Source organism: Tamandua tetradactyla, chromosome 4 (genome assembly GCF_023851605.1).
Source record: "Tamandua tetradactyla isolate mTamTet1 chromosome 4, mTamTet1.pri, whole genome shotgun sequence".
In the NCBI taxonomy this organism is placed as follows: Eukaryota; Metazoa; Chordata; class Mammalia; order Pilosa; family Myrmecophagidae; genus Tamandua; species Tamandua tetradactyla.
The window spans coordinates 1,317,545-1,341,094 of NC_135330.1; the positions used below are offsets into that span (position 1 = coordinate 1,317,545).

The 23,550-nt window shown below is 45.4% G+C and overlaps 2 protein-coding genes across 5 annotated transcripts in view; one reads left to right on the plus strand and one right to left on the minus strand.

Annotated features, from left to right (window-relative positions):
* Positions 1–5,506, minus strand: part of RNF115 (ring finger protein 115) — an 81,478-nt gene extending 75,972 nt beyond the window's left edge. Inside the window, exon 1 of the mRNA XM_077155916.1 lies at positions 5,258–5,506. Coding sequence (XP_077012031.1) covers positions 5,258–5,359 — 102 coding nt within the window. The 5' untranslated portion in view covers positions 5,360–5,506. The remainder of the gene's footprint in view (positions 1–5,257) is intronic.
* A 99-nt stretch (positions 5,507–5,605) lies between these two features.
* POLR3C (RNA polymerase III subunit C) lies at positions 5,606–22,600 on the plus strand. 4 transcript variants are annotated; one of them, XM_077155914.1, is made up of 16 exons: positions 5,606–5,966; positions 6,817–6,997; positions 8,064–8,231; positions 8,747–9,002; positions 9,089–9,274; positions 11,258–11,346; positions 14,659–14,733; positions 14,811–14,903; positions 15,784–15,864; positions 16,072–16,123; positions 16,482–16,542; positions 17,445–17,595; positions 18,320–18,454; positions 18,544–18,593; positions 19,053–19,202; positions 22,457–22,600. In XM_077155914.1, the coding sequence occupies exons 3-16, from the start codon at positions 8,085–8,087 to the stop codon at positions 22,536–22,538; spliced, it is 1,608 nt and encodes a 535-aa protein (XP_077012029.1). In that variant the 5' UTR covers positions 5,606–5,966; positions 6,817–6,997; positions 8,064–8,084; the 3' UTR covers positions 22,539–22,600. The 4 variants fall into 4 exon arrangements, with proteins under 4 accessions (XP_077012029.1, XP_077012027.1, XP_077012028.1 ...); XM_077155912.1 differs by having other exon boundaries at positions 5,608–5,966; positions 14,629–14,733; XM_077155913.1 differs by having other exon boundaries at positions 5,608–5,966; positions 6,904–6,997; positions 14,629–14,733.
* Positions 22,601–23,550: the final 950 nt, after the last annotated feature.

The following is a 23,550-nucleotide window of genomic DNA, read 5'->3' on the forward strand; positions in this document are numbered from 1 at the left end:
GTTATGACATTCAAACATGTCCGCACACACTGACACACGTCCTTCGGCGAGCAAGACCACCCTCAGCTGAGAGCCACTCCTCTATACTATCTCCTTTGTTTCTCATTACTAAGCTGTGGAGGATGGAAAAGAAGCCAGCATCCATAGGTTTCTTATCCTTAGGGTCCTTCTAGTTTGACTAGAAAACAAGAAGTAAACACAGCTTCTTTCCTCTTCTTATAAACCTTTCTTATAGGGTTGTCTCTAAGAATCCATCAATCTCTCCCTAAACACAAATAAAGGTCATAAAGAAACAAACACAAACACGAAATGCATTCAGTTGGTACTTCCCAGAAAAATACAAGGGATTTCATCTGCAATCATCTGCAGCGAATTTAAGATTTTGTTCTTCCTCATACTGAGAAAGTCCCACAAGATTTCCCCACTACATACACGTCTACTTATCAGTAGAATATCAAGGCTAGAAATAGCCACAAGAATGTATCTCTTATTTCTAGATCCTTGATGGGGATATATTTACTGACACTGAAGATTTGAGATTTACATGTATTATGTACCACTCTAGCCCTTTTAAATGAAGATCTCAAAACACTGAAGTCACTACTTCTAAATACAACTAGGTGGTGTTCAACTTATGACATCACTTATTCATTCCAGAAATATTTGACAGGCAAAATGCTATACAGTATCAGTTAGATGGTAAGGTAATTAAGCAGACTTTTTAGATGGTAAATCACCAATAGCAGAGTATAAGATAATCTAATAATTAAAATCTTTCAAATCCAGCTCAAATCACTAAATTGCTTCCCCTATGGAACACAACAACACTACTAACCTAACTTAGGTACTTCTCTGGGAGCTTTCTAAGAATCACGCAACATAGAAAGAGGTCAGTAAGTTTAGCATTTTAAGGGTTACAAAATTTAAGAAATTCACTTTTAACAATTCATGGGGTAATCAGAACATTTTCCTGTATTAGAGGCATTACAAATACAGCACAAATTAACAACTTGTGTAGCACCTGGTAAAGAGCCAAATGAGGTAATGTTACTTACTGGTAGTAACCACATTCTATTAGATCAAGGAAGGTGATATAATAAGGAGATGTGAGAGGGAAGAGAGGCCTGCTAGCCTCCGAGGCCACGACACACGTGCAGTCCTTAAACTGATCTCCATAAAGCACTTAAAAACTACCCTAGGAATTGATGAAAATGTTCTGAGAAATGATGAATATGTAACTAAGTGATGATATTGTGAGTTACTGATTATATATGTTAATGTTTTATTTGGTTTGTTAAATTTTTTAATTAATAAATAATTTTTTTAAAAAAAACTACCCTAGGCTCAGTTGTACCAAAAGTAGATTACTTCTGCATATGATTTATCCCACCTATTTAACAATGACACGACCGGATTCTATTTCACCAGATAATATTCCCTGAATGTAGTACAAAAATCGGGGGGGGGGGGGGAGGCAGGGTGGGAGGCGGAGTGACCTTACCTGCAGCCTCATGAGGTGCACTGAGGTGAGTCCCTAATCTGGCACACTTATCCCCATTGACCCTGGCTTCATACTATCTCTCAACAGGATAGGTGGGGAAACAGGAGCTTCTCCTGGGTTTGAAAATAATTTTAAGATACGTACCTCTTAATATTTCTTCTACCATGTAAAGACTGAAAAATTCACAGAGCCGTTTTACCCAATTATATATAAACCTGAAACCCTGAGGCTTCAGAATATATAATCAAGATCTCTTGGGCGGGCCATGGTGGCTCAGCAGGTAAGAGTGGTTGCCTGCCATGCCCTAGAACCCGGTTCAATTCCCGGTGCCTGCCCATGTTAAAAAAAAAAAAATCTCTTACTTTAAAATCCAAGTTTAGTACTCACCAAACTTTACTAAAATTATATTCACATTAATAGGAAAACATTTTTAGTACGAGAACTAAATTTCAAACTGGAGGATGGAACATCTGAAATCCGATAAGAAACAGAAACTACAGGGAAAAAAATGGAAAAATATGAGAAGGGACTCAGGGAACTGAATGATAATATGAAGAAGTAAATTCCAAAATCAATATTCCCTTCTAGGGACTCTTATTAGAGCTGACAGAAAACAGTACCATTGATACATTTAAATTTCACAATTCCCTTCATGATTTTCCCTAATTTCTTAATATCTCCTTTCTGAACAGAGGCTTTGTCCTCTTATTAGGAAGTATCCAAACCCAAGACACACGAAGCTGAGATGGATAGATCAGAACTAGTAGAAAGGCATGTTATTCCAACAAATTAAATTAATTTAACCATGCAGCTTAACCTCACAGCATTAGGCATAGAAGCTGTAATGAAAATTATTTTTCTTAATACAGAAATTAATTCTACAAAGTAATAGGACTAACAAGAAAAATGACAAACAAAAACCTAAAGGTAGATTCAGGTTTGAACCTTGGTTAAGCTGTTGCGATTGGCCACGCTCACTTCCAAATGTACCAAGAAATGACAGATTCCAAACACTGAGGGAGGTAAAAAAGGGAGGGAGCTGTGTACTTTTCCACCCAGTCTCAGTGAACAAGGGGAGACGGCAGGGGCCGAGATGGCGCCCCAGCAGGCACCCCACTGCGCGGGGAGGAAACCCACCCAGAAGTAGCTCATTAGAGGAGGTACAAATGCCCAGCCTCTGGCAGAGGAAGCGCTCCGGGTGATGCTGCTTCTTGTCACCCAACGGCTCCTACCCGCTTCAGATGCAAATTCAGTGAAGAGAGAGGAAAACGTTCTTCAAGGAGAGCTGGGTCTGGCCGGCCTCACACAGACCACAGGTTCCCGTAATGCACGTCCAGTTCCCCAAACATGCATGCCTAATGCAGGCTGGCTACTCACAGTGGGGGAATCTCAAATTCATATACACATATGAATACATATATGGATATATATATACACACGTTTTTTTTTTGTTTTTTTGGGCTACACATTAACTGAAGTAATCTCATAACAATCCTATTTACAATGGGTTCACATCACAGGAATGAATTAATATGAAGAACATGTTTGGAGGGTACATAACTTCAAGTCACACACCAATGAAGCTTACCTATATGACTCTATCCTCTATCTATGAAATAAACCCAAACAAAAACAAAGAAATCTATGTGAGAATGTTAACTTCAGCATATTTTTGAAATGGTCAAAAATTGAAAATAACCTCAATGTTTCTAGTAGGGACATAGCAATATATTATGGTTCTATCATATAGCGTTCTATGTGATCACTTACAAGAATGAGATCGTGTTCACCTATTAAGGAAAGTTCTCCAAGGTATATTAAGTAAATAACAAATTACCCCAAACAGTACCCAGAATATTATCTATAATATATGCTAGATTTAAATGATATATTTCATATAGAGATATACACATATATTTTCAAGTAATATTTCTTTCTACCAATTTTTTATTTAGATTGTTTTCTTTTTTTTATTAATTAAAAAAAAATTAACTAACACAACATTTAGAAATCATGCACATATGTTTTTAAACTTTTAAATGTTGAGTTTAGCCATGAAAATCAGGGCATTGACTTAGCAATGCTTGAGCTGGCTCTCCCTAGCAGAGACAGATTTGCACAGAACCAGCCACTTCATGGCCGGGTCATCCTTCTAACCAACTTCTCAAGATGACCATCTGGGCTTAAGGACACAGAGACGGCCAGGAAGCAAGATCAAACTCACTGGTTCATACACGAATCACGACTATAACCTTGACCTCAGGGCGCCTTTCCCTAGAAAAGCATAACAACGATATACTGCCTCTCCCCTCTTCCTCGACTCCCTCTTCCTTTTTCCACCTCACAGCCTAGGCTATTCTATCCCGTCTGAATTCACCCATCTCCTTCACAACCCAACTCACATGCCACACCTTCCTTGACCTCGCCAATGCTATCCTGTCCTCCTTTCTGCGAACATTACGGCATCTGTTACCCCATTCTCAGTCACCTTTGTTATTATGTTTTCCCTACCCATGCTGACTTTCCCACAAGATTGTGAGGTCCTTAGGGCAGGGACTGTAGATTCCTCCATGCCACCCCAGGACATGCCGCAGGAGGCCTTGTACGCATACAGCAATATTTATGATATTTAACTGTGTTCGGCTCAATTTCAGACAGGCATGACAGATACTAAATCAAAGTTAAAAGATCAAGAATTTCTCCTTCAGGCATTTAACAAGGCTTGAAAAATCACTTTTAAAATCCTCCAAATTACTGCTTTCTACAAGCACTTACGAGTGAAGACTTGAAGTGGTAAGAAGTGATAAGTTGTGAGAATTTGGACTAGATTTTCTCACTCTTAAAGGGAAGAGAGGGAACAATGACTTAAAACGTGGGAACAACGAGGCCGTAAAGTTCAGCAAAGCATCCTATCTGACAACAGGTCGAGGGTTCCCCGCATACTGGTGGATGCAGACTCCCCTCCACAGTGAAAGAGCTCTGCAAGTTCCAGCAGCACCGCTCTTCCCAGCTGAAACATGGAGAAAGGAAAACAAACAAAACCCACATGTATACAGCCAAATCACAGGCAAAGCTCAGCGTGCACATGCAGCACATGCGGCTTAATGGGTTAGCCGGACCCGAGCCCTAACCGCAGTCAGCCTCCAGGCCAGCGAACCCCGGGCCTGGACCAGAGGCAGCCCCCGCGACCCCCGAGGCCCGCTCTTCGCCGCGGGTCCCCGCAGCAGCTTTTCCGGGCAGGCGCCAGGGCAGCTGGCCGCCGCGGGGACGCCTCCTCCCGGCGCACACCCACCCCGGGGGCCAGAGCCTCGCGGGCCCCACGCGCCGACAGCGCCGTCTTCCGGGGAGCGGGCAGGGGCGCGCCGAGGACGCCGCAGGGGCCCCACGGGCCGAGCTGCAGCGCGGCCCCCGGTCACTCCGCTCAAGCGGGCGGGAGCGCGCGGCCGCCGTCGGGGCGCTGCGGTCCTCGGGCCCCTCGGCCACCAGGGCCCCCTGAGTCCCTGCTCACAGCCTATCCTTCAATTCCCTGAGTCCCTGCTCGTCCCGGGTGCGGCCTCCCCCCGGCGGGTGCGGGACGCAGCGGCACGTGGACAAGAAGCCAGGAGCGCGGCGGGCGGGAGCCGACAGGGCCGAGCGCGGCGCGAAGGTCATCGCGGGAGGAGAGGCGGCGACGCGCGCCCAGAGCCTGCGGAGGAGGACGCCGCCTCGGGGCCCCGCGGGAAGGCCGGGCGGGCGGGGCCGGGGTCGGGCTCTTACCGGCAGTTTAGGGCTGACCTCGCCCTTGCAGAAGTGGCAGAAAAACCGGTGCGCGGCTACGGCGGCGCCTGCGCCCGCCCCGGCCGCCGAGGCCTCCGCCATCTGTCCTCTTCCCCGCGGCCGTCCGAAGGGCAGCGGGCCCGTCCCTCCCCAGCCGCTATCTCCAGCCGCGGCCGCCGTCTCCTCAGGGCGCTGGGCGACCCAGCCACGGCGGTCACGTGAGCCCGCCAGGCCGCGGCCTCCCAGCACCAACGAGACACCGGGAGGAGAGTCCTCAACCGAGGCCCGCCCCCAGCACCAACGAGACGCAGGGAGGAGCGTCCTCAGCGAGGCCCGCCCCCGACATCGACGAGATGCCGCCAAGAGCGTCCTCGGCCGAGGCCCGCCCCCAGCACCAACGAGGCGCCGGCTGGAGAGTCCTCAGCCGAGACCCCACCCCCCAGCACCAACGAGACGCAGGGAGGACCGTCCTCAGCCGCGGCCCGCCCGCCGCCTTAGCCGGCCTCTTTTCCAACGAGAAGAAAGGAAGAGCGTCCCCGGAAACCGCAAAGCTGCGGGTAGAGCGGACGGCGCTTTTACACCGGGCGGGTTGGTTGTTTTGCAGGAAGGGCCGGAGGCCCCGATTTTCCTGGGCTCAGTCGCGTGAAGAGGTGGAGGGTTACTCGTCGCCGTCCCTAGGTGGGCGCCCCTGGACTGCAGCGACCCCGAGGTTAGTGGAACCAGGGCCCCGCGGGAAAGAGTGGAGGGTCCGGGTGGGACCCCTCCGCGGCCTCTCCGTGGGGTGCAGGGCCCGGGCGGGACCCCCCCGCGGCCTCTCCGTGGGGTGCAGGGCCCGGGCGGGACCCCTCCGCGGCCTCTCCGTGGGGTGCAGGGCCCGGGCGGGACCCCTCCGCGGCCTCTCCGTGGGGTGCAGGGCCCGGGCGGGACCCCCCCGCGGCCTCTCCGTGGGGTGCAGGGCCCGGGCGGGACCCCTCCGCGGCCTCTCCGTGGGGTGCAGGGCCCGGGCGGGACCCCTCCGCGGCCTCTCCGTGGGGTGCAGGCTTCGGGTGGGACCCCCCCCGCGGCCTCTCCGTGGGGTGCAGGGCCCGGGCGGGACCCCTCCGCGGCCTCTCCGTGGGGTGCAGGGCCCGGGCGGGACCCCTCCGCGGCCTCTCCGTGGGGTGCAGGGCCCGGGCGGGACCCCTCCGCGGCCTCTCCGTGGGGTGCAGGCTTCGGGTGGGACCCCTCCGCGGCCTCTCCGTGGGGTGCAGGGTTCGGGTGGGACCCCTCCGCGGCCTCTCCGTGGGGTGCAGGCTTCGGGTGGGACCCCCCCGCGGCCTCTCCGTGGGGTGCAGGGCCCGGGCGGGACCCCCCCGCGGCCTCTCCGTGGGGTGCAGGGCCCGGGGCCCCCAAACCTGCGCACCCTGTGGCGGCCGTGTCCGGTGACGCCGAGGCTGCGGGGCAGAGACTCCGCTTGCGAAGAATGTGGAGGAATCGGTGTAAACCAGCGTTTGGTGCAGAGTGTGGCACGAGGGAGTGACCACGTAATCGATCAGTTGTGCTTGTGTTTATTTTCTCAGGGAATAGAATTTGCGGAATTATCCTATTTGAAATACCACGTTGAGAAGCTCTCCTTTACCTTCTAATTGCGTCTTCTACACTGGCAGGTCTTTCATGGAGTGGGAATGATCCTGCCTGTTCACCGCGTGTGTCGTGAACACTGGTCTTAATTTTTCCAAGCAATGAAGTAAAGAATCTGAGGTCTGTGACGCGTCACAAAACTTTATATAATTAAAAAGAGTTAGAACCATGCGTAATCCCAAAAAGATAGGTTTGATGTATAGTCTTCCTGTCTTTTCCTTTTTCCTGTGCATACGTTTTTCTTTTTGTTTTTAAAGCAATTGAACTTTTTATTAGTAAAACTGTAGGTTTAGAGAAAAGTCTTGCATAAAATGCCGAGCTCCCATATACCCACCCTCCAGTTAGTAACACCTTGTATTAATGTGGTTCCTTTGTTACAACTGATGAAAAAATATTATGATTATACTACTAACTATTGCCCATGGTTTATATTAGGGTTCATTGTGTTGTGCAGTCCTATCTTATTGTGGTTTTTTTTAAAAAAATTTTGTTCTAGTAACTTACAGACAATCTAAAATTTCCTCTTTTGAACACATTCTTATATATAATTCGGTGCCGTTAATTCCATTCACAATGCTGTGCTTCCATGACCACCATCCGTTACCAAAACTTTTCCATCACCCACGTAGGAACACTGTCCAACTTAGACATTAAGTTCCCTCCCCCTAGCTTATCCCTGGTAACTTAAATCCTAGTTTCTGATTCTGTGAATTTGCTTATTTTGACTTTCATATTAGTGAGATCATGTAATATTTGTACTTTGTTATCTAGCTTATTTCACTCTTGAGTTTTTAATAGACATTTTGTTTTGTAACTAGCTCTTTTGACTTAATGCATTATAGCCAATTTTATATGCTAATCAATATTGTACTATATCATCTTAAATGTTATAGTATTCCATTGTATGGGTAGACCCTAGTTTATTGAACAAATGCCTTACTAGACATTAGGTTGTTCAGTTTTTCACTGAATAAAGAAACGTACAGTGACATCTTTTTATAGTACGCAGAGTGAAACTGTCAGGTTGAAGGTGTGCCAGAATGTAAGGCTTTTGCTGGATTTTACCAAATTGCCCTCCAGAAAGAGTACACGAATTTATACTCAGTGGCTCTACTCCCAATAGGAAAGAAAAACTTTCTGTGCTACTATCATTAATTGTGTTCTCCCCCCCCCCCTTACTTTCTAGTTTTGAAATCTCCCCGTTACAATGACTCAAGCAGAAATTAATCTGTGCTCTTTGTTGCTGCAAGAGCACTTTGGAGAGATAGTAGAAAAAATTGGAGTCCATCTAATCAGAACTGGCAGTCAGCCACTAAGAGCAATTGCCCATGACACAGGAACATCGCTGGATCAGGTCTGTTTAGATGGCATTAATTTGCTCTTCTCTAACCTACCTTAAAATATTCTTCCCCAACCCAGAAAATGAAAAAGCTTGCCCTGGAATCAGTGCAGCTTTTTTTTTATTTGTGGGAAAGAGGGTGGGACTTAGGCACCAAACTTCTCTTCTTAGGGAATTCCTAGTTCATTGTGTCTTCCTAGGCAAACCCTTCACCTTCCCTTGCCAACCTCATGTACTCAGGACGGTTTTGTTCATCTCAGTACTACTTTTAAGGAATGAGGATGATAGAGGGAAAGAAAAGTGCTTTGAAGGATAAGGCTCAGAGGACAGATGAGCATCATAGCGAGGAATTTTTCCGGATTTCTTTCCTTGACATGTGATTCTTGTTAACTTTTCCAATTAAGGAAGGAAGGAGTGAAACATTCTTGTCTAGATTTCCTAATGCTTAGAAAGCTATTGGACAAAAAATTGCCAGTAATATTGAGCTATGGCGTCAGGCCTTTTCCTCTTTTTTTTCCTTTTCTACGTAGGTAAAAAAAGCCCTTTGCGTCCTCATTCAGCATAATCTAGTAGTATACCAAGTGCACAAGCGTGGCATGGTGGAGTATGAGGCCCAGTGTGGCCGGGTGCTATGGATGCTCAGGTATCCCCGGTACATCTACACTGCCAAGACGCTCTACGGCGACACCGGCGAGCTGATCGTGGAAGAGCTGCTGCTGAATGGTAAGATGACGATGTCAGCTGTGGTGAAGAAGGTGGCAGACCGGCTCACAGAGACCATGGAGGGTCAGTATTGTATCCATTGGCTGCTGCAGGAGTGGACCCCCAGCTGTCTCAGGCCGTCTCAACTGCCCCTTTCCTCTCCTGTGCAGACGGCAAGACCATGGATTACTCCGAGGTTGCACACACCTTTGTGCGCCTGGCCGACACGCACTTCGTGCAGCGCTGCCCCGCAGCGCCTGCCCCTGAGAACTCAGACCCTGGGCCACCGCCACCTGCCCCCACCCTTATCGTTAATGAGAAAGACATGTACCTGGTTCCTAAACTGAGCTTGATCGGTAAGAAATTTGACCCCTGAAACTATTATCCTAATCGTATAGTTTTCATTGTTAATTGAATGAATCAGTCGTGACGGGCCAACAAGAACCGCACCCTTAGTCTAGTGTAGGAAATGTACGGTAGTCAAATATCTGCACAAATATATAACAAACTGATGAGTGCTGTAAAGAAGAGCAAGGGTAATGGAAATATGGAGCAGAGGACCAGGTTTATCTCAGGTTAGGTAGGGCACGTGCTTCTTTGAGGAAGTGGCATATGAGCCAGATCTGAAACAGAGGTAGGAGCCAGCGATGAGGTGTGGAGGAGTACAGTTACAGTGAGGAATTAAAAATACAGGGTATTTGAGGAACTGAAACATGGTCAGTGTGTCAAGAGGCAGGCAGGGGCTTGGTCAGGCAGGACCTATGGAGCATCTGTTCTTAAGAGCAAAGGAAGACCACTGAAAGATTTTAAACCAGGGAAATGACATGATCTAATTTACATTTTTAAAAGATTTTTCTACAGAAAGAATGGGAGAGTAGGTCAAATGTAAATGTAGACCAACCAGTAAAAAATCAGATGCAGAAAACATGAGAGAGACAGAGCATTTTAAGAATCACATGTTGTGGCTGAGAGAGTTCAAAGAGAGTCAAGAGGCTACTCTGTAGGTCACTGTTCAGTTAGACATTGGTACCTATCATAGTTTGCCAAACCCCAACCAAAACTATTCCAGCCAATCCTAAAGAACACCTAGGGCATTGTATAAGATTCTACAAGGGTTCCATGCATTAGAGTAACTTTCCAGAAACCTACAACCTTCAGGTGGGTCCCTGGACCAGATAAGTCCTGAAACCCAGAGGGCCCAGCCTCTCCAGAACATCAGATAGTTCCACCTCCCTACCCCATATTAGTGACAGCCCCTTCCAACTTGAAGACATTAGAATGGGCATAGCTGAAATACCCCTATAGAGAAGGATAGAAAGATCAAAGGTAATGATGGAGTTACACAGAGAAATGAATATAATTGCTGAATCATTAAATTGATACCTCTTTTAGTCTCTAGTATCTTAGAGCAGTTAGAAGTAAAAACCGAAAATTGTGGAATTGTAGATTCCAGACCAGACTCTGAAATCTGTTCTACAACTAATTGTTGCAATGTGCTTTGCTATTTATTGCTTTTTGGTATATATGTTATTTTTCACAAAAAGGTTGATTGTGATAAATGCACAGCTATTTGATGACATTGTGAACCACTGATTATACACTTTCGGTGATTGCATTGTATGTGAATATGTAATATGTAGCAATAAAAAAAATTTAAAAAGGGGGCAGGCAATGATGGCGCAGTGGCAGAGTTCTCACCTGCCATGCCAGAGACCCAGGTTCGATTCCTGGTGCCTGTTCATGCAAAAGAAGTGATAAAAATAGATAAAAAAAGGATGGCATCTGGCCTAAGCAGTGGGCGGTGGAGGTGCTCTGCACTGTGGAAGGAAATGCTGGGCCAAGACCAGCTTGAAAGAGAAAGATGGTGCATGGCTTTTTTTCTTTACAACTAATACATTTTAATAGATACTGAACAGCTATTAAAACTTCTCCCCCACCCACTAACACCCTCTTTTACTTCCCCTGCATCTGTTGCAGAGTTACTAATCAGAATAGATTGTGTCAGGAGTGACCCAGTGATGGGGAAAAGGCTGCTGTGAGGCTGTCACCCCCGTGACCACCGCCCAGTTCCCTTCAGGGGACAGGGAGCCTGTTTCCAGGGTGGATCTGTTTGAGCCACTGTACACATTCTTAAATGTTTTATTTTTTAAAAGCAGTGTATTTCTTTTTTCTCAGGTTGAGATTCAGTTGCCTTCATTTACTTGAGTTCCTTGTAATTCTGAGTCTCCTAAGCAATTCCAGCCTAGAGACAGCTACAGATGTCTTGATAAAGAGACATTTAGTCATTTCCTTTGATCATGTAGGATGTAGCCTACCTGTCCACCTGTTTCATTTGGCAGGGAAAGGAAAAAGGAGGCGATCATCTGACGAAGACGCTGCTGGGGAGCCCAAGGCCAAGAGACTAAAGCACACCATAGACACCAAAGAGGTAATGGGGCTTCTGGGCCAGGGGTCTGAGCTGAGAAGCAGTTGATTATGAACTTAGGAATGTTTTAGCCAGGAACAAACCAACAAAGAATGAACTCTCTTGCTGACTCCCTTCTAATACATCATTCTTTAAACAGAGGTAATAGCTTATAAAAAGAGGGCCTAGAAACAATTTTTTGTTTAGTATGGCAGGAATAAAGAGACCGTCAGAGCCAGTGGGGTGCTGATGTTTATAGGATGTTAGCATGCCTATAAAAATATCTAGTAAACGTCTCAATATTAACATGGCCAAAAGAGGATAACTGACTCCTACCCCCACATGTCTCCCGTCCGTCCTTCTGCATGTTGGTGAGAGACACCACAGCCTCCCCTTTGCTCCGGCCAGAGTCCTAGGAGCTGCCCCATCTAACGGTCGGACCTGTCAGCTCGGTTTCCAGGTTACCTCGCGGCGGACATCTTCTCAGCAGCTCTGCTGCACTCAGCGTAGTTTAAGCCACTGCCATTTCTTCTCGGGGTTCACCAGCACTCTCCTAAGGGATTTCCCTACCTGCATAACTTTTTTTAATAGTTTTTTATTTTTATTTCTTTTTTGTATAGTATAACATATATGCAAAGCAAAGAAATAAAAAAGCAGTAGTTTTCAAAGCACTCTTCAATAAGTGGTTACAGAACGGGATCCCTGAGTCTGTCATGGGCTGCCCTACGATCCTCTCAGATTTTTCCTTCTAGCTGCTTTAGAATATAGGAGACTAGAAGGAATAAATTTTTTTTATCATCACAATCGACTTTTTTTTCTTTTTTCCTACCTGCATCCTTATCTACTTCAAAGCCAAAATGACGTTCTAAGTTGTTTTTTTTTAAATCCCAACACGTGACTGCCTAAACTTCGCTAATAGCTTCCCATTATTCTTAGAAGAACTTCATGCCCTTTATAATGGGCTGTTAAGCTTTCCATGATCTGGGTTCTTACGTGACCTGCTGGCGGCAAGGCTCTTCGACCTCATTCCACCCTCCCTCTCTCTCACTGTGCTCCAGCTCTCCTGTCTTTCTTTGTGTCCTTCAGACATGTCAAACTTGTTCCAACCTTAAGGCTTCTGCTTCAGATGCTTTTTCTCCGGATTATCACAGTTGCTTCTTTTTCATCATTCATATCTCAGCTCAAACGCTCCTTTCTCAGAGCTCAAGCACCATTGCATACCCCTAGTCCAATTTCTACCGCACTTCCCCATTTCCTCTTCTTCACTGCATTTATAAGTAAATGAAATTGTTGATGACTTCTTTGTGTGTGTCTTTGTGCCCTCAGTAGAGTATAAAAGCGCTTGAGGGCACTATCTTAGCCCTGCCCACTGGGACACTAGCAGGACGTCCACAAGTGTTTTTTGATTGACTGATTGACTAAGGGGTTCGGACTTGGTCCTGAAGGAGAAGTTTACATTGTAGGGAAATCACTGTAACATCGCAGTTCATGCCTTTTGGGACTCCATGGATGGATTTCAGAGAGTTCACCTATACTTGTACACTTACGATTTTTCTGTAGAGGACTCCACAGAAAAACTTTCTTCACATTTTCCAAGGGATCTGTGTGGTTCAAAAAGGTAAAAAAAAACACTTTTCTATGAGAAATGAGGAGAACGATAAAAAGGAAATAAGCAGAAAACCCAGCTACCCTTTTTATAATGTCTGCTATATTAAAAAGAAAAGTGAAAACCAGTTATAATGTTGTAACTGTGATAAGTCATGATCAGGGCCTGGAATAAAGTAATGACAGTACAAAAGAAAACAGACATGATAAGTACGGAGAATAGATAGGAGTCGGCAGGCAGATGGTAGGTGAGGAGGGGCAGGGGGTTAGGGATGGTATCCACATTTCCAGTTAAAACTTCGGATTGGTTCTGGTGTCATTTGCTGAAAGCTTAGAGAACAGGTGGAAATGTCCAGGAGGCAGCTGGACCTGTGCATCTAGTTGTAATAGATTTGGACGCCCATGGATAGCTGAAGCCTTAAAAGCAGATGCAGTTACCTGAGTACAGTGTATGGGGTCAGAGAAGAGGGTTCTGAGCAGGCCCTGGGGGACACGTGTCTATGGTCAGGACTCAGGAGCAGTCTGGAGAATGAGGAGGCACACCAGGAAGGGATGGTGTCACAAAGCCCAACGACGCATGGAGGGGTTTGGTTTTGGTTCTGGTTTTGTTTTGATTTTATTTAGAGTAGTTGTGGATTGACAGAACAAACATGCATGAAATACGGGGTTCTCAATAAACCACCTTACTGCTAACACCTCACCGTGGTGTCGTACATTTACAACTCATGAAAGCATGTTTTTATAATTGTATCATTAACTGTAGTTCATGATTTAACTTAGGTTCATTGGTTTTGTTGTACAGTTCTATGGATTTTTTTTTAACACATAGGGTTTATAAGAAAAGGAAATGTCCAACCGTGATACGTGCTTCAGAAAAGTCAGCTAAGAGCAGAACTGAAAAGTTTTCTTGAGTTGAGCAAGGCCCCTGGGGACCTCGGCTTTCTGGTGCAGTGGTGGAAATGGGCTGAGCGAACCTGTGGCCGAAGATACAGCTGGGATAATTGAGTCTTTAAGAAGCTTGGCTGTGAATGAGAGGAAAAGGAAGGGACACTTAGGTGGAAGGGGAAATTTTTTAGAGTACGAGAGATTTGAACAAGGGAGAGGCTGATGGGAAAGGGCGGAAAGGGGGAGAAGTTGAAGATTTGGAGAGGAGGAAAGGTTGATTGGGCTGGGCCCTGAGAATGCAAAAAGGGTGAGATTCAGGGGCCCAGGATGGGCTATTGACCTTGGATAAGAGGAGGAGCATCTTTCTGCTTATAAATGCAGATGTAAAAATAAAGGAAATGTAGGGATGTGTGCATAAGGTTTAATGAATTCTGGCCTGCTGGCTTCTGTTTCTCTGTGAAATATGAGAAAGGTGGTCCGCTGAATACGAGAAACGAGTCAAATGGGACATTTGAGGATGATGGAGAAGAGTTAAGATTTGGAGAAAGAATATAATTAATTCCACTGGATTATATAATTGAGAGTGGTTAGAATGGGACATTTTATATGTTCCGTAGGTGTTACATGGACCATGAGAAGCCTTTTTTTTAAATTGGGAGAGAAAGATAGGAAGTGAGTTTAGAGAACGTGTTTTATGTTAGGGACCATTAATTGTCAAGTCACCAACCCGCGAGATGAAATTATTCTTCTCCAACCGGAGTGGTTGCCCGGGTAGGAAAGGGGTTGGTGACTGATGAGGCCCCCGCCTGTCCCCAGCGCACCCCCGATGACGGGGTCTACTGGCAGGCGCACCTGGCCAGGTTCCACCAACACTTCTGTGCACAGGCCGTCATCAGCGCCGTGGCCAGCAGGATGGATCAGGTAACGGGCGCACCCGCGGTGGGGGGGGGGGGCGCCCTCTCGGCCAGTCGTGACCCCCGTGGGCCCTCCCCGCGCAGACCAGCGGCGAGATAGTGCGGACGGCACTGCGACTGAGCGAGACCACCACGGCGGCCGGCGCACCCCTCACCCAGCCACTGGCCTCCAGCGAGGTGCGTGCATGGGGCTAGGCGGGATGGGGTGTTCGGTCCCTGGGGAGCAGACACCGCGACCGCGCCTTCATCACAGCGCTCGTCCTTTGCACATACGGGCCCACAGTTGCTTAAGGATCCTCAATTTGGAATCTCAGAGCCTCATGTATTTACTCGTTTTATATTGTTCACTTTAAAATGTTTTAAATTGTGTAACAGAAATTTAAAATATAAAATCTTCTGATGTTAAAGTAATTGCACGACCTATATCAGGAAACAGAAATGAATAATTTTTAGAAAGCTACAGTTCCTCCGACTTTGGGGAGTAGGGGGTGGTGTGTGGCCTGGGACGGTGGTTGCACAGGTGTGTGCACAGGTCAGCAGGCGCTGAGCTGCGCCCTGAGGATCTGGTGTTTATTGTACATAACTTAAGTCTCAACTAAAGAAAATATTTATATGTATAGCCCTAAAGACCTTTATTAGTTTCATATGTATCTTCATTTAGAGCTTTTATTATACATGGTCTTACATAAATGTGAGTATATATATCTGCATTTTCTAACCAAAAAGATGTGATTATACTCTACAAACAATTCCATAAATTTGCTTTTATCATATGACAGTCTACATAAAACATCTTTCCATGTCAGTATTTATAGATGTCTCGTTCTTTATGATGGACATCATACCCCATTTAATGGCAATGCTTCACTTTATTTTAATCAGTTACTTATTGCACAACATCATCTTGATTGTTTCTGGTTCTTTACCATAGTGTTGCTATGAATATTTTTGGACTTGTTTATCTTTGTGATAACTAAAATTAAAACATCTTTATTTGAGTAATGTCAGCAATTCTAAGTTCCCAAACCAATTTTTAGCTTCTCTTTTTGCTCCACAGATCTTCAGGTCCCTCCCTGTTGGTTATAACATCTCCAAGCAAGTGCTTGACCAGTATCTCACCCTGCTGGCCGATGATCCCGTGAGTCTGTTTTTGCATATTCTTCTTTTTTTTTCTGCCATTAATACCTGCTGTTATTCTCCTAGAGACTGATTCTCTGCCTGGCCAGCTCAGACAGTTTCTCCACCATCACCTGCTGCCAAAGACTCTCAGCCAGATTTGTTACCTTTGGAAACAAAATCAGTGGACTTTCCATTCAGTTAACATTCTTTTTTTTTTTTTCAATAGCTAGAGTTTGTTGGAAAGTCTGGCGACAGTGGTGGAGGAATGTATGTCATCAGTATCCTTACCCATTATTTCCTTACAGTCAGACAGTCTCAACCATGGAGCAGAACAGTGATTTACTAAAGAAAAATGTACTCATTTTTAGTATACTAGGTAAATCAGAAAATTGACTAATACATTGATGATAAAGAAGTAAAAGGGACTTCTAATTAACCAAAATTTTAGTTCATCAAAACCCTTCCTTAAACACCCTGCTTAATTAATTAAGGTTTTGAAATACTTAGATGCAATAAATGAAACCAATGTGAAAAACAAAATAGCACTTTAACATTTTAATTATGAACTAGAGACTTAAAAATAAAACTGAGACCAGGACAGAGCATTACTGAGTGACCTTAACCCCTCACATACAGACCTCCACAAGGCCCTGTCCTGCCTGGCCACAGCTACCCTGGAATCGGTCGTGCAGGAGAGGTAAGGGGTGCCTCAACTGGGGCTGGGGCACCTGTTTCCTTTCTAGCCCCCACGTGAACAAGTCATCTGATCAGACGTAAGCCGCACAGAGACATCTGGCATACTGTGCTGCGTTTTTCCACAGGACGACTAGAGATTCCGCCTGCTCTTCTCCCTAAATACCCAGTTGCTCTTTTCCCAGCGATTCCAGTCCGCCAGCTCCTTGCGGCCTTAGAACGCAGGGGGAGGAGTGAAATGAGACTAAGTGTGAATGGCTGAGAGATTCCAAATAGAATCGAGAGGTTATCCTGGAGGTTATTCTCACACATTAAGTAGATATTACCTTGTTGTTCAAGATGTCGTGGAGAGGCTGGAGGGAACTGCCTGAAAATGTAGAGCTGTGTTCCAGTAGCCATGTTTCTTGATATTGATTGTATAATGATACAGCTTTCACAATGTGACTCTCTGATTGTGAAAACCTTGCGTCTGATGCTCCTTTTATCTACCATATCAACAGATGAGTAGAACATACGGAATTTAAAAATAAATAATAGGGGGAACAAATGTTAAATTTAGTTTGAAATGCTAGTGATAAACGAAAGCGAGAGGTAAGGGGTATGGTATGTATAATCTTTTTTATGTTATTGTTTTGTTTCTTTTTCTGTTGTCTTTTTATTTCTTTTTCTAAATCGATGCAAATGTTCTAAGAAAAAAAAACGCAGGGACAGGGACATTCAAGTGAGCCGGCAGTTGGTGACCGACGACCCCCTGACTGACAGTGCCATCGCCAAGCTCATGCACCTGGGAAGCAGTTCTCTGACAGCCGTTCCTCCCTGGCCCGGCTCCCCGCAAGGAGCTGGGACTAGGAGCTGAAGCTCCTCCTCTGCGTTGCTGTGCCATTTGCTTTCTTCACTCCTTTTTAGATTTGGGTCTCGCTGTGCCAGAATATTTCGACTAGTTTTGCAAAAGAAACACCTGGAGCAGAAGCAGGTGGAAGACTTTGCAATGATTCCAGCAAAAGAGGCAAAGGATATGCTATATAAGATGCTCTCTGAGAACTTCATATCACTCCAGGTAACCAGGGACATCGTGCCCGCCACCCAGAGCTGGCCTAGAGGGGAGAAACTCCCGGGCAAACGTCATGAACCCCAAGCAAACTTTATATCCCACTCTCAAACAGAAAAGGGATTGACAAAAACATAACGAGCACTTTAAAGGTAATTATTGACCTTTAACCAACCTAGAAAAAAATACAGCCAAGAAATCACCCCAAAATCACCCTGCCCTTTTTTCTCATTTTTGTCCTTTCTGCAGACCTTAAATCTATTATAGATTAAATCTGTCGACAGCATCTATTGTATGTAGAGATCTGTAGTGGAACCTATAAGAAAAAATACTGGTTTTGGAGTCAGAATCACAGCTCTTCCTCTTACTAGTTACCTTAAACAACTTCATTTTTCCCATCTATGAAATGGTGATGGATGCTGGTAATAAGAATCGTAAGATTTATCATAAGGAGCAAATCAAATCCAGTCTATTTGTCACATAAGAGTTGCCCATAAATGTTAGTTACCGTCCCTTTCCTTCTGGCCCCGTCAGAATGCAGACAGGTGGAGAACACAGGGCAGCCTGGCTCTGCGTGGGCAGCCGTGCCATGTACACAGGTGCCAAATGGCCAGGCAAGAGGAGAGTACGGGCAAAGGGGAAAGCTGCATCGCTCCAGGTGGGAGGGGTGTTTGCTTTGCCAGTTACAAACAACAGTATAATTTCTCTCATTTTTCTTTCTCTGCATACATAGGAGATTCCCAAAACACCAGACCATGCCCCATCTAGGACTTTCTATTTATATACGGTGAACGTCTTGTCAGCTGCCCGCGTGTTGCTGCACAGGTGCTACAAGGTAACCTCATCAGGCGCCTCTCGGCCCACACAGGCAGGTCTCCCGGCTCGTGCCCCTTTCCCCCATTTTACTTCAGCTTCTCAAACAGAACTATGTGCATTTCTTGTCTTCTCTTCCCTCAGAGTATAGCCAACTTGATAGAAAGGAGACAGTTTGAAACCAAAGAGAACAAGTGAGTAGCATTTTCAGTTGCGTCTTTTACATTTTTCAAAGTCAAAGGCTTGAATTTGGAAATTTCCTAAAGGAATGGCTACCAATGGAGATAGAGAGACCAGTGTAGTTACACTGAATCATTGGCTTAGGTTGCAGTATTCATGCATTAATCTACACTTTTTCTGACATATCCCCCGAGGAAATAATTTTGCAGATTAAATTTATGAGAAATGTAATAAAATAAATTTATGAAAAAAATGCGCAAACTGGCACCAGACTTTAAGCGCAGATTAGAGGCAGTAAGAGTTTCAAGAGTGAAGCTGTATCTCCAGTTAGGTTTGGAGAAAAAGTCTTTAGAAAGTGACATTTTCCACTTTGGCCAAAAACATGGCAAAATTGGGAGTTATGGCCTGCTGCTGGAGAGCAGGAGAATTTCCTGAGCCAAAGGTCGTGCCTCAGAGCTGTGCTTGTCTGGCAGGCGTCTGCTGGAGAAGTCGCAGAGGGTGGACGCCATCCTGGCATCGATGCAGGCCACAGGTGCAGAGGAGGCCCAGCTGCGGGAGATAGAGGAGATGATCTCAGCCCCAGAACGCCAGCAGCTCGAGACCCTGAAACGTAACGTCAACAAGTAAGCCTCGCAAGCCCCAAACTCGGGTTTCAAGATGCTTTCGGAAAAAAAACCCTCGACCTCACGTGAACAAACATAAGCTTGGACCCTCCTTCCCCAATTCAGTTCACAGACTCAGAACCCACCTGTTTCCCTGAGCTAGACGCCCTGAAGATGGTCTCACCGCACGCGTTCTCTTGTCCACCAAACCCTGTGGGCGCTTTTATTAGAGAAGTTTTGGGCTTACAAAAGAATCGTGCAGAAAATACACCTGCCTCACACACAGTTTCCCACCGATACTTGGCGTCAGTGTGGCGCCTGCGTTTCAGGTGATGGAAGAATAGCACTGTAATTGTACTCTGTCGTTTACCTTGGGGCTCACTGCCTGGTAGGGTCTTAGGTATTTTAATTTTTTAATTTTAATTTCCTAACATGTGCAATCTAAAATTTCCCCTTTAACCACATTCAAATATATAATTCAGTTTTAATTACATTTACAATGTACAACTATCACCACCATCCATTTCCAAAACGTTTTCATCACCGCCGCTAGAAACTCTGTGCCAAGCAAGCATTTCGAGTCCTGCAGGTTTTTCTTGGGAACGTGTCTCAGATCCTGATCTTCGCCTTGGCCCCCACACAGCCTTTTTCCCGAGGCCTTCACGACCACTTCCCACTCTACAACATCTCTTAAAAGACTCCCAAAACAAATGCTTTTTTACTCCTTATGTTGACATGTAAAGACCAGTGTGTGTGGCAGGACGCGCCTTTCAGGACTCCTGGCAGCCCAGGTCTAGTTCCGTCTCTCCTGGACACGCCCTGGAGGCCCAGTTGGGAAGTGTCGTCACCATAACAATATCAGACCTTCCAATCCATGAAGACAAGATAGCTTTCCCTTTTTATATATATATATTTTTTTAACTTTTTCTTATTGTATAGTATAGCATGTGTACAAAGCAAAGAAATATAAAAGCAGTACTTTCAAAGCCCTCTTCAACAAGTGGTTACAGGACAGATCCCAGAGTTTGTCATGGGCTCCCATACCATCATCTCAGATTTTTCCTTGTTGCTGCTTCAGAAGGCTAAAAGGCTTGAATACTTTTTAATCATCGTAATCGACTTTTTTCCCTTTTTGTGTGAAAAATAATATATATACAAAACTATAAATTTCAAAGCTTTTAGTTTTAGAACATATTTCAGACTTTGACGTGGGGTGGTTTCACAATTTTAGGTTTTTACTTCTAGCTGCTCTAAAATACTGGAGACTAAAAGATATCAATTTAATGATAAGCATTCATATTCATTTGTTAAGTCCTATGTTCTATGTATAATTCAATCACCTTTGATCTTTCCATACCTCTGTTTAAGGGTGTTAAGGCTGTGGTAATTTTAAATTTTTGATATTGGAAGGGTCTGTCACTAATATGGGGTAGGGAGATGGAACTGTTTGATGTTCTGGAGAGGCTGGGCCCTCTAGGTTTCAGGACTTATCTGGTCCAGGGACCCATCTGGAGGTTGTAGGTTTCTGGAATGTTACTGTAGTGCCTGGAACCCTTGTGGAATCTTATATATTGCCCTAGGTGTTCTTTAGGATTGGCTAGAATGGTCCTGGTTGTGGTTTGGCAGGTTATGATAGGTAGCAAGGACTAACTGAAGCTTGTGCAAGAGCAGCCTCCAGAGTAGCCTCTCAACTCTATTTGAACTCTCTCTGCCACTGGTACTTTATTAGTTACACTTCTTGAATTGTTAATCCCACGGTGCCAGGTTTGGATTCATCCCTGGGAGTCATCTCCCACATTGCCAGGGAGACTTTCCCCCTGGATGTCATGTCTCATGTAGCAGGGAGGGCGATGATTTCACTTGCAGAGTTGGGCTTAGGGAGAGTGAGGCCACATCTGAGCAACAGCAGAGGTCCTCCAGAAGTAACTCTTAGGCATGCCTATAGGTAGTTTAAGCTTCTCTGCTGCCTACATAAGCTTCCCAAGAGTAAGCCTCATGATCGAGGGCATAACCTGTTGATTTGGGTGTCCCTAAAGTTTTCACAGTGTCAGGGGATTCCCTGGTGGTAAGATTTAATAGTTCCATAGTCTTTCTCCCCTCCCTTGAGACTTTGCCAGTACTTCTGGATTATCTAGTTAATATCCTCTAGGATGTTTCCAGGCATCACCATAATCTGTACAGGATTAAAGGACCTCTTTCTCATTCTGGGCTCCCTGTGTCTCAGTTGTTCAGATGAGCTGTACAGATAGCTTGAATTAGATTATACATTACAGAAAATTTCAGTTCCAGATCAAATAAACGTTCTTCCATTGGTCTCAAAGAGTATGTGTAGTTCTAAAACATAGACACTGTCTTCCTTACCCTTATGAATTACTTTAACCCATCCTGTTGTAGCTTCTTATCTCTAAATATCAGGTTACATATATAGAACCACCTCAATAGCTTTCCATTTGTTTAGGTTTTCTTTAATGTCATCATTGATATTTTGTAGTTTTCAGTGTACAAGTCTTATTCTCTTTTGTTAAATTTATTTCTAAATATTTTATCCTTTTTGATGCTATTGTGTTTTATTGATTTCAGTTTTATTCGTTGCTAGTGTATAGAAACACAACTGGTTTTTCTGTATAGACTTTGTATCTTACAGCTTTGCTGACCTTATTTGTTAACTGTTTTGGGGTTGTTTTGCGTGTGTGGGTTCTTAGGGTTTTCTGTATAAGGGCATGCCATCTGTAAATAGTTATAGTTTTGCTTCTTCCTTTCCAATCTGGATAACTGTTATTTCTTTTTTTTTGTCAAACTACCCTGACTAAAACCTCCAAAACAATAAGGAACAGAGGTGCAGAAGTGGGCATCTGCGCCTCATTCCCGACCTGAAGAGGGAACTCTCTGTCTTTTACCATTAAGGACGATGTTAGCTGCGCACTTGCCCTAGATGGCCTTGATCAGGTTGAGGAACTTCACTTTTGTTCCTGAGCACCACTCACTAAGCCTCAGCCAGCTCTCACTATTTAAAAGCACACCAGGTCCCTTATACCTGTTCCTTTGCACTTGCTGTTCCTTCTGCTGGTTGCAAGTTAGACTGCACCTCCCCAGGACAGAGGCTGTTCCCACCATGCCTGGTACGTGAGAGATGGGAAGGTGATCTGTTGGTTCTCCCACTTTCCACCTGTCACCTCTCTTGAAGGTAACCAGCTGTTCTCTGTGGCCACAGGCACCCCGGCCTCCCATCTCAGATACACTCAGTCCCAAGCACATGGTCTCACTCTTTCACTCAGGTTGGATGCTAGTGAGATCCAGGTGGATGAAACCATCTTTCTGCTGGAGTCGTATATCGAGAGTACCATGAAGAGATCGTGACAGAGGCAGACTCTTCCTCGAAAGATTGGGGGAAGGGAAGGAGAAATAAAGATGTGTCTGGATGCGTTCTCTGCAGTGTGATAAGTTGAAGATTCTTGTGCTGAAACCTCCTGTTCCTATCACCCAGGATGCACAAGAAAAGACTTGGACATATTTTTTAACGGTTGCTGACCCTATCTTTGACCGCTTACCCTATTTTCCCTTCATCAAAGCTAAGCAGTAGAAAGAACCTTTAATCAACTAGATTAATTAATTATCTATGAGATTTGTCGGTTCCCACAAGAAATCAGCCAAGTCTGTGTTTGAACATCCTAACAATGAGAAACTTCTTCCTAAGCAGTGTGTTTCATTTTTAAAATTAGTTATTTTGTTGAGCTATGGTCTTAAAATACACGCACACATACTATGTGGAGAATGTGGAAGGCTATTTGGAGGGTGGTGTATCTTCAGAATATCTGATGAATTAGCCCAAGCAGTTATAATTATTGCAAGACCCAAATACGGAGATAAATAAAATGCTCACCATGTGTGCATCATTTATTGAGCAACTATTATGTGTAGAGCTATTGGGCCATGCCTTAGGGATACAAGGGTGAAGAAGCCTTGGTTACACGGTGTGGTAGGAGGAGAGGAAGACACGAGAAGCTATGCCGGACGAGGGTGCTGGAGTGGACTGAAAGAGGAGGCGTCTCCTGGTGGAAGGGCAGTGTCCTGCAGGGAAGAGCCTGGTTCTTAGGGGAACAGCCAAGAGACTAACTAGAAAATGAGGCCAGAGAGGCAGGCAGGGGCCAGGACTGGTGGGTACGAAGGAGTTTTCTTTCCCTGGAAGCTGTGGGAAACGATGTAGTGGCTGAGCTTTAGGCAGACTGCACGGGCAGAAGTGCTGGCAGTGGGCAGGGTGGGGCTGGCTGGGCCGGAGGACGTGGGTCTGGGGTTAGGGTTGTCTGCAGCACTCGGTGTTCTGAGTAAGGGGCAGGAGGGGGCCGAGTGCAGGGGCTCCTGGGTCTCTGGC

Coding starts and splice junctions, on each gene's coding strand:
- POLR3C (XM_077155912.1), top strand. CDS start 8,085: ATGACTCAAGCAGAAATTAATCTGTGCTCTTTGTTGCTGCAAGAGCAC. Junction 9,003..9,088: donor GCTCACAGAGACCATGGAGG/GTCAGTATTGTA, acceptor TCTCCTGTGCAG/ACGGCAAGACCATGGATTAC. Junction 16,124..16,481: donor TGGAGGAATGTATGTCATCA/GTATCCTTACCC, acceptor CCTCACATACAG/ACCTCCACAAGGCCCTGTCC.